The following is a 13,285-nucleotide window of genomic DNA, read 5'->3' on the forward strand; positions in this document are numbered from 1 at the left end:
ATTGGAAAAAACTGCTTTAAAGTTCATATGGAACCAAAAAAGAGCCCGCATCTCCAAGACAATCCTAAGTCAAAAGAACAAAGCTGGAGGCATCACGCTACCTGACTTCAAACTATACTACAAGGCTACAGTAACCAAAACAGCATGGTACTGGTACCAAAACAGAGATATAGACCAATGGAACAGAACAGAGTCCTCAGAAATAATACCACACATCTACAGCCATCTGATCTTTGACAAACCTGAGAGGAACAAGAAATGGGGAAAGGATTCCCTATTAAATGGTGCTGGGAAAATTGGCTAGCCATAAGTAGAAAGCTGAAACTGGATCCTTTCCTTACTCCTTATACGAAAATTAATTCAAGATGGATTAGAGACTTAATTGTTAGACCTAATACCATAAAAATCCTAGAGGAAAACCTAGGTAGTACCATTCAGGACATAGGCATGGGCAAAGATTTCATGTCTATCACTGACTTCTCTAAGGCTTTACATGTTTTTTGTCTAACATGTCCACAACTAGACATCTATCACATTTGATACATTTGTCAGACCTGAAATAAATTAGAACATGTAACTGTAAATACAGAAGTCCAACCTTATAGTTAGCTAACATTTTTTAACAAACATTTCTCCTACCAAACCCCTTGATTTATTATTGTCTTGTGAAGCTCTGTCAAGTATCTGTCTGCTAACACTTACTTTGTTTTATTGGTAACTATTATATGGGCTTATACAAAAGAGAAAAAACTCTCAGAAGCAAATAAAAGTTTTACCACAAACAAAACAATTAATGCATTGCAATAAATTTATACCTTTTCCCATTTTATCAGAAGTATTGGTGTTACTATGATGACTCATTCTGCCTAATTCTGCAAATGTTTCCTCCTGTAGCTTAAATCCTTTCCTATTCCCAAAATAAATCTTTACTTGTCATAAAAGTAAAATTTATTTTCTCTTATTTTAAAGTATGTCCTTCAATTATATTAAATAATTGGAGTATTTATCATTCTTTGTGGTGAATAGCTTTCACTCTTACGTGTAACATAGGATGTATTTAATCATAGTCCAAGTCACGTACAACAAAACTGTCACTTAATCTACCTGCAGATAGAAAGGCTGAACTAACACAAGTAGCTAATCTCAAAAATCTAATTTCACAGAGGTCTCTGTCTGAGAAAATGCCAATCTGTCCGCATCTTTTTTAAAAAGACAAACAGTTTTTATCTACATTATCAAGAAATTCACATAACCCATACTGGACAAATGCCAATGAACATACTAACTACTAAGAATGCTGGAGAGGTACTTTCTTTTAAGAATTATTAAATATGTAGATTGTTTATAGCATTTGGAAAAACAATGTGAAAACAAAGAAATACTGAGTTCTTTGGTCAATGTGTTCAGCAAATGCTCTTTTCAAAAAAATTTTTTTTGGCACAAGTCATTTGAGGGATGGCAGTTTCAACATGGTTCTAATAATTAAATTCTTCTCATAAGCAATAATTAAATTAAAATGAATGATGGTAAGATTTTCTATGATTTGGCCTCCAAGTAACATTAATTTTACACAAATCAAAGCAAATCAATACATACAAGTGTTGGTGTACAACTCAGAGCGTCTATGCGTGCATGTGCAAGCATGCATGTATATGAACATGCTTATGCATGTGTAATTATGTATACGCACATATGTGCATATTGCAGGGAGAAATAGAAACTTACATATTCCTGACAATATTTAAACATGTGACTTCAGATAGCACAAGTTTCAGACAGAGAACAGGGTACATTATACCACCAGGAAATCCTTGTTAGGCAAGTTACTTAACTTCTCTGAGTCTCAGTTTCCTCGTGTGTAAATGGACCATCCTAGTCCACATCACCAGGTTATTGGGATATGCAAATAAGACAATACACATGAAGGAAATCTGAAAAAAGTAGTGTCATATAAATAAATAATATTATTACATGGATTTTAATCAAGAAAATAATTATTCACAAAGGCCTAAATTCCAAAAAATTTTATCTAAATCCTAAAGTAATTTAGCAATACAAAATATATTTTATGGTTTCTGAATTTGAATAAACAGTAATAGAACCTTTGGTTGGCAGAAGGTTTTTTAAAAAGCAGACTCTTGATAACACATTTCCAGCAGGAGAAATTTTGAAGAACTTAAAATTCAATAAAAATTACCATTGTATGCACTATGGCAAAATTAGTCCAACTATGCTGCATTTCTTAAAACTAAGAAAACAACTGTGAATTAACTTTCATTTAAGCCCAAATTGAAAAAAAAAAAAAAACAGATGATCTTTTAAATGCTTTTTAAAACTATATTTTCAAAATGTAAATATTATTGCTTTTCTTTCTCAGATACTAATACTTAAAAGATTTTATAAAATTTCATCACACCACTAATCATAGTTTGGAATTTGTAAACAACTCCATGGAGGGACAATGAATTGAACTATAGGCCAATTTAACTACATTAGTACTCTGACTTATTACTAGAAACAGGCATTTGAAATATCTCAATTTTTTACTGACCAGAAAGACTTTATACAATTTCAAAGTGGCCAGTTGACTTAAATGAAGTAATATTCATACAAAGATCAATTAATTACTTTAACAGTAAAATTGTTTGTTCTCATGTCAGTTTTCTCCTTTTAAAAAAAAAAAAAGTCTTTCTTAGGAGGTAGTCAAACTGTTTCTGTTTGCCAATGATATGATCTTATACACAGAAAAACCTAAAGTATCCTTCAAAAGACCCCTAGATTTGATAAATGAATTTGGTAAAGTCTCAGGTTACAAAATCAATGTATATACATCAGCAGCACAGCTGTATGTCAATAAGCTGAGAATTAAATGAAGAACTCAATCCCTTTTATAACAGCTACAAAAAAACAAAAACAAAGAAACTTAATAATATATTAACCAAGGAGGTGAAATATCTCTACAAAGTGAACTACAAAACACTGCTGAAAGAAATCATAGATGACACAAACAAATGGAAATACATCCTACATTCATGGATTGGAAGAATCAATATCATGAACATGACCATATTGCCCAAAGCAATCTATATATAAATGCAACTGCTATCAAAATACTAATGTCATTCATCATAGAATTAGAAAAAACAATCCTAAAATTCATATGGAGCCAATAAAGAGCCCGAATTGTCAAAGCAATCCTAAACAAAAAGAACATATTTAGAGGCAACACATTACTTGAATTTCAATTATATTATAAGGCTACAGTAACCAAAACAGCATGATATTGGTGTAAAAGTAGAAACACAGACCACTGGAACAGAATAGAGAACCCGGATGTCAGGCCAAGTATTTAACAACCAACTGATCTTCAACTAAGCAGACAAAACATAAACTGGGGAAAGGGACACCCTATTCAAGAAATGGTGTTGTGAAAATTGGATAGCCACATGTTGAAAAATGAAACTGGATCCCTATTTCATTTCAAATCAACTCAAGATAGATTCAAGACTTAAATCTAAGACCTGAAACCATAAAAATTCTAGAAGAAAACCTAAGAAAAATTCCTCTGGACATCAGCCTAGGCAAAGAATTTATACCGAAGAATCCAAAAGTAAATGCAACAAAAGCAAAAATAAATAAATGAGACCTAACTAAACTAAAATGCTTCTGCACAGCAAAAGAAAAAATCATCAGAGCAAATAGACAACCTACAGAATGAGAGAAAATATGTGCAAACTATGCATCCAACAAAGGAATAACATCCAGATTCCACATAGAACTCAAACAAATCGGCAAGAAAAAAAAATCCCATTAAAAAGCAGCCAAATATCATGAATAGATTATTTCTCAAAAGAAGATATACAAATGGGCAAAAAACATAGAAAAAAATGCTCAACATCACTAATCATCAAGGAAATGCAAATTAAAATCACAATGAGATACCACCTTACCTCAGCCAGAATAGCATTACTATAAAGTCAAAAAACAATAGATGCTAGTGTGAATGTGTGGAAAAGGGAAAACTTACACACTGCTGGTAGAAATGTAAATTAGTATAACCCCTATGGAAAACAGTATGGAGATTTCTCAAAGAAGTAAAAGTAGATCTATCATTCAATGCAGCAATCCTAACACTGGGTATCTACCTAAAGGAAAAGAAGTCATTGTATCAAAACAATACCCACAAAAAGGATACCTACATGTATATGTTTATTGCAATACAATTCACAATTGCAAAGATATGGAATCAACTTAAACGCTCATCAACCAAAGAGTGGATAAAGAAAATGTGGTATATACACCACTCAACCAAAAAAATGAAGAAAAGATGTCTTTTGCAGCAACTTGGATGGAACTGGAGACCATTATTCTAAGTAAAGTAACTGCGGAATGGAAAACCAAATACTCCATGTTCTCTCTTATAAAGGGAGATAAGCTATGGGTGCATAAAGGCAGACAGAGTGGTATAACAAACACTGGAAACTCAGCAGACAGAGGTTAGGAGGGCGGTGAGGGTTGAAAAAAAAACCTACTGGGGCACAAGGTACACTACCTGGGTGATGGGTACACTAAACTCTGAGACTTCACCACTATACAATTCATCCACATAGACAAAAACCACTTGTACCCCTAAAGCTAGTGAAATAATTTTTTTTTAATCTTTCTTTCTGACAGTGGTCAAAAAATTTAAAAATAAAGTAATCTTTTATTTTTTCTTTTTCAACAAAGATATATTTTCCTTATTAAAAAATGTATTTGTCTCTATGAAGTTAAACTCATCTACATATGTCATCATGCTTGGTCACGAGAGAGAGAGAGAGAGAGAGAGAGAAAAGAAAAACCATCAAAGGAAGTAAAGTCACTGAAATAGGGCACTATGCAGTAAGTTAACGGACAGAGCTATTTTGGAGATTGGGAAAAGGAATCAAATAAAACATAAAAGGATTGCAAACCGGTATTGTGGGCAACCTTGAATGAAATACATAACCCTAAGGAAAAAGATTCAAGTAGGAAACAACCTTACAATAGAAAAATAGAAAGAATACATTAGGGATAATTAATGTGTAGGATTTAAATGTCAAACTAAAGAGTCTGGACTTTAATTTACAGCCAATATTCTTTAGAGATCTAGTGCCAAGGGGAGTGATATAATTTGAATGAAATGAAACATAAAAACTTGAACAGGAGATATAGTTATAGCAATTTTTTATATTGGATTTATTTTTTCTCAGTCATCCTGAAAATAGCTAATGATATGATTTTCAGTATATAGAGATAAACCTTTGGAGATGTCAATTTGTTGAGATCACAGTTCTAACAGTATATAATCAATTATGGAATGGGGGTGGAAGGTGATATGGTTTGGACCTGTGTCCCCACCCAAATCTCATGTTGAATTGTAATCCCCAGTGTTGGAAGTGGGGCCTGGAGGGAGGAAGGCAATTGTATTATGGGAGTGGTTTCTAATGGTTTAGTACCATCCCCCTAGTGATGTTCTCATGATAGAGTTCTTACAAGATCTGGTTGTTTAAAACTGTCTAGAACCTCCACCTTCTCTCTCTTCCTCCTGCTCTGGTGATGTAAGATGTGCCTGCTTGCCCTTAGCCTTCTGCTATGACTGTAAGTTTCCTGAGTTCTCCCCAGCCATGCTTCTTGTATAGCCTCCAAAACTGTGAGCCAATGGAACTTCTTTCTTTATAAATTACCCAGTCTCAGGTATTTCTTTATAGCAGTGTGAGAACTGACTAATACAGAAGGTAAACATTGATATAAATATATCCTTTAAAGAATTTGGAGTCGGGTGGGGCGCGGTGGCTCAAGCCTGTAATCCCAGCACTTTGGGAGGCCGAGACGGGCGGATCATGACGTCAGGAGATCGAGACCATCCTGGCTAACCCAGTGAAACCCCGTCTCTACTAAAAAATGCACCAAAAAAAACTAGCCGGGCGAGGTGGTGGGCGCCTGTAGTCCCAGCTACTGGGGAGGCTGAGGCAGGAGAACGGCGTGAACCCGGGAGGCGGAGTTTGCAGTGAGCCGAGATTGCGCCACTGCACTCCAGCCTGGGTGACAGAGCGAGACTCCGTCTCAAAAAAAAAATAAAATATAAAAAAGAATTTAGAGTCATGGAAGGAAAACTTTTAAATTCAATGAGAAGTATAGTGTTGTGTTCTCCTGAGATAGAATGGCTTAAAATCCAGTATAATTTAGTAATTAGTCTAAAAGTTTGGTCTTCTTATAGTAATGCTGAAAGCCTAAGATTTTAATTATAAGCACACATAAGTAAAAGATAAAGTACTAAGATTGTACAGATAATAAAAGGAGAATAATGGAATACTATGAAAAAGTCTACACACATAAAGTCAACAACTTAGCAGAAGTGAACAAATTCCTTGTAAAACACAAATTATCAAAATCTACTCAGAGAAGAAACAGCTAATCTGGGATTTCTCAGTCTTGGCACCTTTGACATTTGGGGCCAGATAATTCTTTGTTATCAAATATCAAAGGCTGTCCTGTGGATTATAGGGCATTTAATAACATTAGTGGCCTCTACTATTGAGATACCCTAAAAAGCTCTATATCTATTTTTAAAATTGAGTTGATGGTTAAAAACCACCTAACAAAGGAAAGTCCAGTTCCAGATAGCTTCACCAGTGAATTCTATAAATTCTAAGATTTAATGAAGAAGTATAACCACTATTACAAAAGTCTCTTCAAAGAAATAGTAGAGGAGTGAATATTTCCCAATTCATTGTTTGGGATCAGCATTACTCTGATACACAGTCCAACAAATTATAAGAAAATTACAGATCAATAACCTTCACAGAACATAGATGTAAAAATCTGCAAAAAAAAAAAAAAAGCAACTCAAATGCATTAATATATAAAAGGAATACTACATTGTGGCCAATGGGGCTAATCCCAGGAATGCAAGGCTGGTTCAACATTCAAAATCAATGATTAATTATTTTGGAATTGTTGCAATAAATATGATTCCAAAATAAGTAGATATTCACTTAAAGCCTGGAAATCTTTTTGATACATCAAGTTGTATATTGCAGAATGTGTTATCATTTATTGTCAGACAATATTATTTCTGTATTCATAATGCAAACTACCAAGTATTATATGACATAGTCTTAGGAGAAGATACCACAAGATATGAAAGACATGATCTCAGAATGAAAACCTCATCAGGAGAAGACATACAGATAGACACAGAAGAAACTTTAGTTGCCTATGTTTGATATAAAACATAGTAACTCAAATAACTTGAGATTATCTGGTTAATCATTATTTTAAAAAGGCTTTAAATACATAAACACTGAGTATACCAAACAGAGGTCAGGAACAGGCTGATGAAAAATAATAATTATTAAAATATTAACCTCAGTTTAAGAAAATTCTTATTACCTTTGCTAAAGGGGGAAAATTAGGCAGAAACAACTAGTACTTTCTGTTAATTATTTTAGGAATTTTACTGTCAGAACACAATTCTAAGCTCTTTTCTATTAGTTTTCACAATAAGCTTAAAAATAAATCAACTTTGCCTTTCAGGAGTTTAACTAATATCAGACTTGAAGTTTTGGTTACTTCTTAAAATATTTCTGTGCCAAAAGAACTCATCTATAATATATCACCACTTGCTTATGATGCTTGGAGTTCATAATTAGACACTATATTACTAACTATAGAACCTGAAAAAATACAACAGATTTATATCCATGTACAGTTTTATATAAAGATTTTTTAAATTGAAAAGATACTGTCATTGACTAAATGTTGTACTGAAAAAAAACTTTCTGGAAGATGCAACCCTTAAAAGGTAGATTTCTTTACATTTATATAAAGCATAAATAAAACTCAGATTTTTTATTTTAATCCCTTCAACTTCTATTTCAGGATTTTTCTAAGTCTTCCAATTTTAGTTGACTATTAAATTCTCAAGAACATCCCAAAGTACAAAAAGCTGTAAAAACAAGAAGAAAGGGCAATTTAAATTACCTTGATACTCTAATCAGATAAAGACATTATAAGAAAAAAAAAACTTTCACAAACTTCAGTTTATATATAGTTAATATCTGGTTTTAAATTTCAGACAAAATTTTAAGTAAAAGTACTGTCATCAATATTGAAATTCTATGGGATATTGCAAAATCATTCATGCTAGTTCCATTCTAAAAAACAATTTATAAAAAAGGGATAACTGTAAAATACAAACCTTCTAATAATCATATGAAATAAGTATCACTTGCCTTCTGGGAGATACACAGTATCTCCCTGCTATCAAGCAAAGTTATTAGTAGGTTTGGTGTTGTAACTTCATTACACAGTATAATGTAAGTGAAACCTAGGATAATGCTCATCAGTGCCAGTCTACACATGTTACTTTGGTTGAACAAGTTGTACCTTAAGCAAATGAGCTAAGTACATAAAGTACATAAAATACTGCCTTATTCCATGATTACAAATGTTTTTAAAAGATTTTGCTAATATTTTAATTTGTATTAATTTATAATTCTAAGTTAACATTGTCTCCCTCATCTATCATTATACTTTACCTATGTTTTGATACATTTCTAATTAAGTAGATAATTATTAAACACTTCATATATAAGCATCATACTAAGCTCTTTATTTAATAATATGGCTACCTGACTTCAGGCAAGTCATTTATCTTGCCTGAAGGTAAAGTTTATACCTTAATTTTCTCAACAATAAGGCCAGGAGTTTCAAAACGACAATCTCTTCACATTCAAATAATCTGTAATTGTAACATAATTCAAAAATAAGATAAAAACATGTCTGAATATAAATTAAGAAAGATCTTCTTGGCCGGGCGCGGTGGCTCAAGCCTATAATCCCGGCACTTTGGGAGGCCGAGACGGGCGGATCACGAGGTCAGGAGATCTAGACCATCCTGGCTAACATGGTGGAACCCCGTCTCTACTAAAAAATACAAAAAACTAGCCGGGCGCGGTGGCGGGCGCCTGTAGTCCCAGCTACTCGGGAGGCTGAGGCAGGAGAATGGCGTGAACCCGGGAGGCGGAGCTTGCAGTGCGCTGAGATCCGGCCACTGCACTCCAGCCTGGGCTACAGAGCAAGACTCTGTCTCAAAAAAAAAAAAAAAGAAAAAAAAAAAAAAAGATCTTCTTTGCACTCTTAATAGAGTTACATAGCCTTGAAATAACTCATTTAACTTAACACCATGTGAAGTAAATATTACATCCAAAGAGTAGACAAAAAGTTAACAAATGTTTGAAATGATGATTCTGCCTACAATTTCTGAAAATTATAGTTGACCTTTATTCATTATTTATAAAAATATAAATTCTCTTTGTTATTGCAAGGAATTTTATCTATATTCTAAATGCAAAAAGACACCACATATTTCCCCTCTCTAAATAAATGGTTATAGTCACAGGCAAGAGAAGATTAAAAGAACTTAGAAGTCAAAGATTTCTCTTTATGAGAAGTGACCTTAAAACCATTACTAATAAACAGCACTAAATCAACTTTTGAACAACTATTGATCAAGAAAAAATTAAAGTAGTCAATAAAATATAATCACCACTTAAAAGCAGATCAATAGCATTAACTCAAAATACAGAGCACTCTATGGAACTCTAGCAGGAGCCCTGAAAAAAAGAAATTATAAATCAATAGCATTGCAAATATATATGAAATCTGTTTCAGTGAATTTTGTAGTAATGGCTTCATAACTAAGTACTGTCACAATGAAAACCCAGCTGATTGTGATCAATTTGCTTCCTTCATTTTGTTGAAATTTCGATTACAATGTTATTTGAACAAATTATAAAATATTCTTGTGTGGCATCGTAGTGAAATTTTACAAAATGTGAGATTGACTGCATTGGCTAACTAATCACCACAGGGAATCGTCAAATGGACATGATTCACTCATGAAAGCTTACTCTTGTAACTATTCACCAGTTGTACATTTCAACTGATAAAGTACTCAGAGTCAAGAGGGTTTTAAACTGGCCTGTGTTATTTACTACCACTTGCTCCATGGTTAATTGAGACTCTGATAAATTCAGATTTGTTTACATTTGTCAAAGTAGGCATTTAAAAAAATGCTACATAGAGCTTGTAAACAAAACTACATTATTCCAATTAGTGCTTTAGCTAAAATCCTTGGCAGTATTTCATGGTATCTAATTTCAAAAATAATATTTGATATTGACTTTAGCCATAATCCTATATTTATCTATTGTAACATTCTGTAGGCTTCGTTCCATTCTTTGGGAAATAAAAAAACAAAGATACACAAGACAGAATGTCATTACATTTAACACACAAAAACCTCATTTTGTAGTTCAAATTAGTAGTGACTTTGCAGCAATTTTTATATGCCCAAATTTCAAAACAGTATGTTAAAGAAAGAAATGCATCATGGAACTGTGAATTAACACTATTTAACATTTCTTGTGGGCTTCTAAAGGAAATGAAAATTCAACAATATATTTATTGGCAAAGTATTTCACTCAGTTTATAATATTATATGTTTTTGCTTCATTGCAAGTTCAAATGTGTTCTAGAAAATAAAACAAAATAAAAAAAGCTACATACCTACATTATACATTGAACACATTATGGTAAATGATATTTTACAAATGTAAACATTAAAAGTTACCTAGGATGAATGGATTACTAAGAAAGAGGCTTACATATTTTTAGGCCACCATTTAAATGAATAATCACAGTTTCCTTTAGGAAATAAACATTATTATGTTACACATAAAGGAGTTTGTAATAACATTTTCCAGTATAAGAAGAGAACAGAAGAATTGGCATCTATACTTATACCATTTACATTGGCTTTGGGGAAATAATAATAAAAACTATGCTACCAAAGATGTTCCAAAAGGTATAGTTTAGCTAAATGAGTGTACACAGGGCAACAAAACTCTAAAACTAGGCAGCTGATTATGACTCCAGGTGAGTTCTAACATTAGCTTTGAAAGTGATAATATATATATCAATTTTTGAATGATAGTACATACCTTCCTGTTTCTTCAGTACTTAGATTCAACAATTACTTACTGTTAAAAATATTGAAATATTATAAGCTATTAAGTAAACATGTGGGCATGAGTCAATTTTTTAAAACATTTGTTCATTATCATTACATCATTAATTCTTCATTCAGAGCAATAAAATTTCAGTAAATTAATAATATCTGACTTGACATTTTACATTCTTAAACATCCAAATAAAAGGTGAAAGCTATTTCATAATTTTCAGAAATAGCTAAGAATAGCTAAGCTATTCTTATTTCATAATTTTCAGAAATAGCTAAGAATGTTGTTAAGAATTACAACAAATGTAATACTATAGATATGCCTTGGTTTAAGACTTTCTCGGAGTATTAAAATATCTTTTTGATATGTCTGAGTTTTTTTCAAATAATATATGTGATTCATGTACAGTTTGGTGAACCAAATGTCAGAAATAGGCTGGTTCAACTATGATATGTCCTGAATGTCTTTCCATTTAAATAGCTAATTGGATAAAATTTTGTAATGTGATATTCACTGTATTTTTAAATGCCACAAAAACTAGTGGAAAGAAAGGCAATGAACAGAATTTCAACCTGATCTACTGGCCATGAGCCAGGGTTGAGGGAAACCTCTAAGAGTACATGGCTAGTGGTAAAACACATCCAAGAGAACAATGCTTGCATATTTAAATAACATATTTGCAAGTACTATAATATCTAAAGGTCTTTTCATATCAGAACATAAAAATTCATTTTTGAGAAAATTTATTGGAAAATTTTTATTTTCTTAAAAATACAATGATTTTCTTTTGAGATTACAAAATACTTTTTGTTGTTACCATTTGCAACATTTCAAATAATGAATAACAATGAAAAGTTCATTATAATTTTTATCTCCTCCATCCAGCCTACCAATATAAACTTAGATGTGCTTCTTTTTCATACCTTGTTCTATACATGAGCAAACATAAATATATTCAAATATGCATACATATATTTTTCCCAATAAAGATAACAAAACAAAATTATACTATATGTCTAGTGTTGCAAGTATATGGTGCCTATGTTTCTATTCTTTTAATACAAGATGGACATCGGTCCATGTTTAAAAAAAAAAAAGAGCAAACATTTATTTTGTTCTTATGTACCAGGTACTGTCCAATATGCTTTCCCTTTTTCAGTCCTCCTTAATGACCCTGAGTTATACATTATTAATATCACATACCTCCCCTACCAGGTCTACCTCATCCATTTTAAAAGCTATATGGTATGCCAATGTACAATCTTACTACTGAATTTAAGCACTTCATGAGTGATGAATTTTCAAACACTCTAAAAATCTCTAGCAACTTAACAACAAAGATACTCAAAGAAGTGATTTATTTATTTAGTCAATGAAGGCCATAACACTGGGATAATTATCAAACTCACCTACTTTTGTTCAGAACAACCTCTGGATTTCTGGATAAATTTAGTTAATTTTACATTTACTAATTTTTAATTTTAAATAGCTATCATATCTCACAGAAATTTGAAGCTTTCTATTATTTACTTCTAAGAAGTTTCTAGGAAAGATTTGTTTAAGGTTATTCCAGTTTAATCAAGCTCATGAAGAAAAACATGGCTTTTATATTTTTAAGAAGTTTCTTTACAAGTATATTAACACTGTAGTTATTTTACATTATCTGATTAAGGAAATGAAGGGATGTGTTTGAAAGTGATTTAGTTCAAAAATAAAGATTAACCCATATGTGCGTATCTTCACAGGATTCACTATCCTATGCTATCCAAGGAATCCTCTTGCTATTAACAGACATATTATGAACACAGATTAACTTACTTAACCACAGCACCCTCTTTTTAAAAACAATGTTATATTACAATATTGGCTGGTAAAATTAAAAGGCAATTATTAAAGAAACATGTATTATTTTAACAAAAATTTAATATAGTGTTATTATCAAGCTAAATATGATCAAGTTTGTAAAACGTCCTTCTCACTTTAACAGTTGATATTTTCATCTATAACACAGTAATATATATTTTTGTATATGATGAAAAACTAGGCATTTATAGTTATTTATAATTAAGTCAAGTTAAGCTTTATGAAATAACTTATTTTTATCCCAAGGGGTTAACCAGTAAAATAACTTTTATTGTAACTATAAAATTCAAAGTTATAAAATTAGCCCTCCAAACAAATCATAAATAATGCTGTAAAGAAAGATTATTAAGAAATAGACAAAAAAATTCTAAAGACAT

The 13,285-nt window shown here is 31.8% G+C and overlaps 1 protein-coding gene across 6 annotated transcripts in view; it reads right to left on the reverse strand.

Moving 5' to 3' along the window:
- Positions 1-13,285, reverse strand: part of LOC105471466 (methyltransferase 15, mitochondrial 12S rRNA N4-cytidine) — a 258,987-nt gene that overhangs the window by 161,069 nt on the left and 84,633 nt on the right. For 4 of the 6 annotated variants that reach the window (XM_071074945.1, XM_071074942.1, XM_071074940.1 and 1 more), the window contains exon 4: positions 1,833-1,931. The exons of the other annotated variants lie outside the window; for them this stretch is intronic. In XM_071074945.1, the coding sequence (XP_070931046.1) occupies positions 1,833-1,931 (99 nt within the window). The remainder of the gene's footprint in view (positions 1-1,832; positions 1,932-13,285) is intronic. 6 annotated transcript variants of the gene reach the window in all.

Source organism: Macaca nemestrina, chromosome 12, assembly GCF_043159975.1.
Source record: "Macaca nemestrina isolate mMacNem1 chromosome 12, mMacNem.hap1, whole genome shotgun sequence".
NCBI classification, from domain to species: domain Eukaryota; kingdom Metazoa; phylum Chordata; class Mammalia; order Primates; family Cercopithecidae; genus Macaca; species Macaca nemestrina.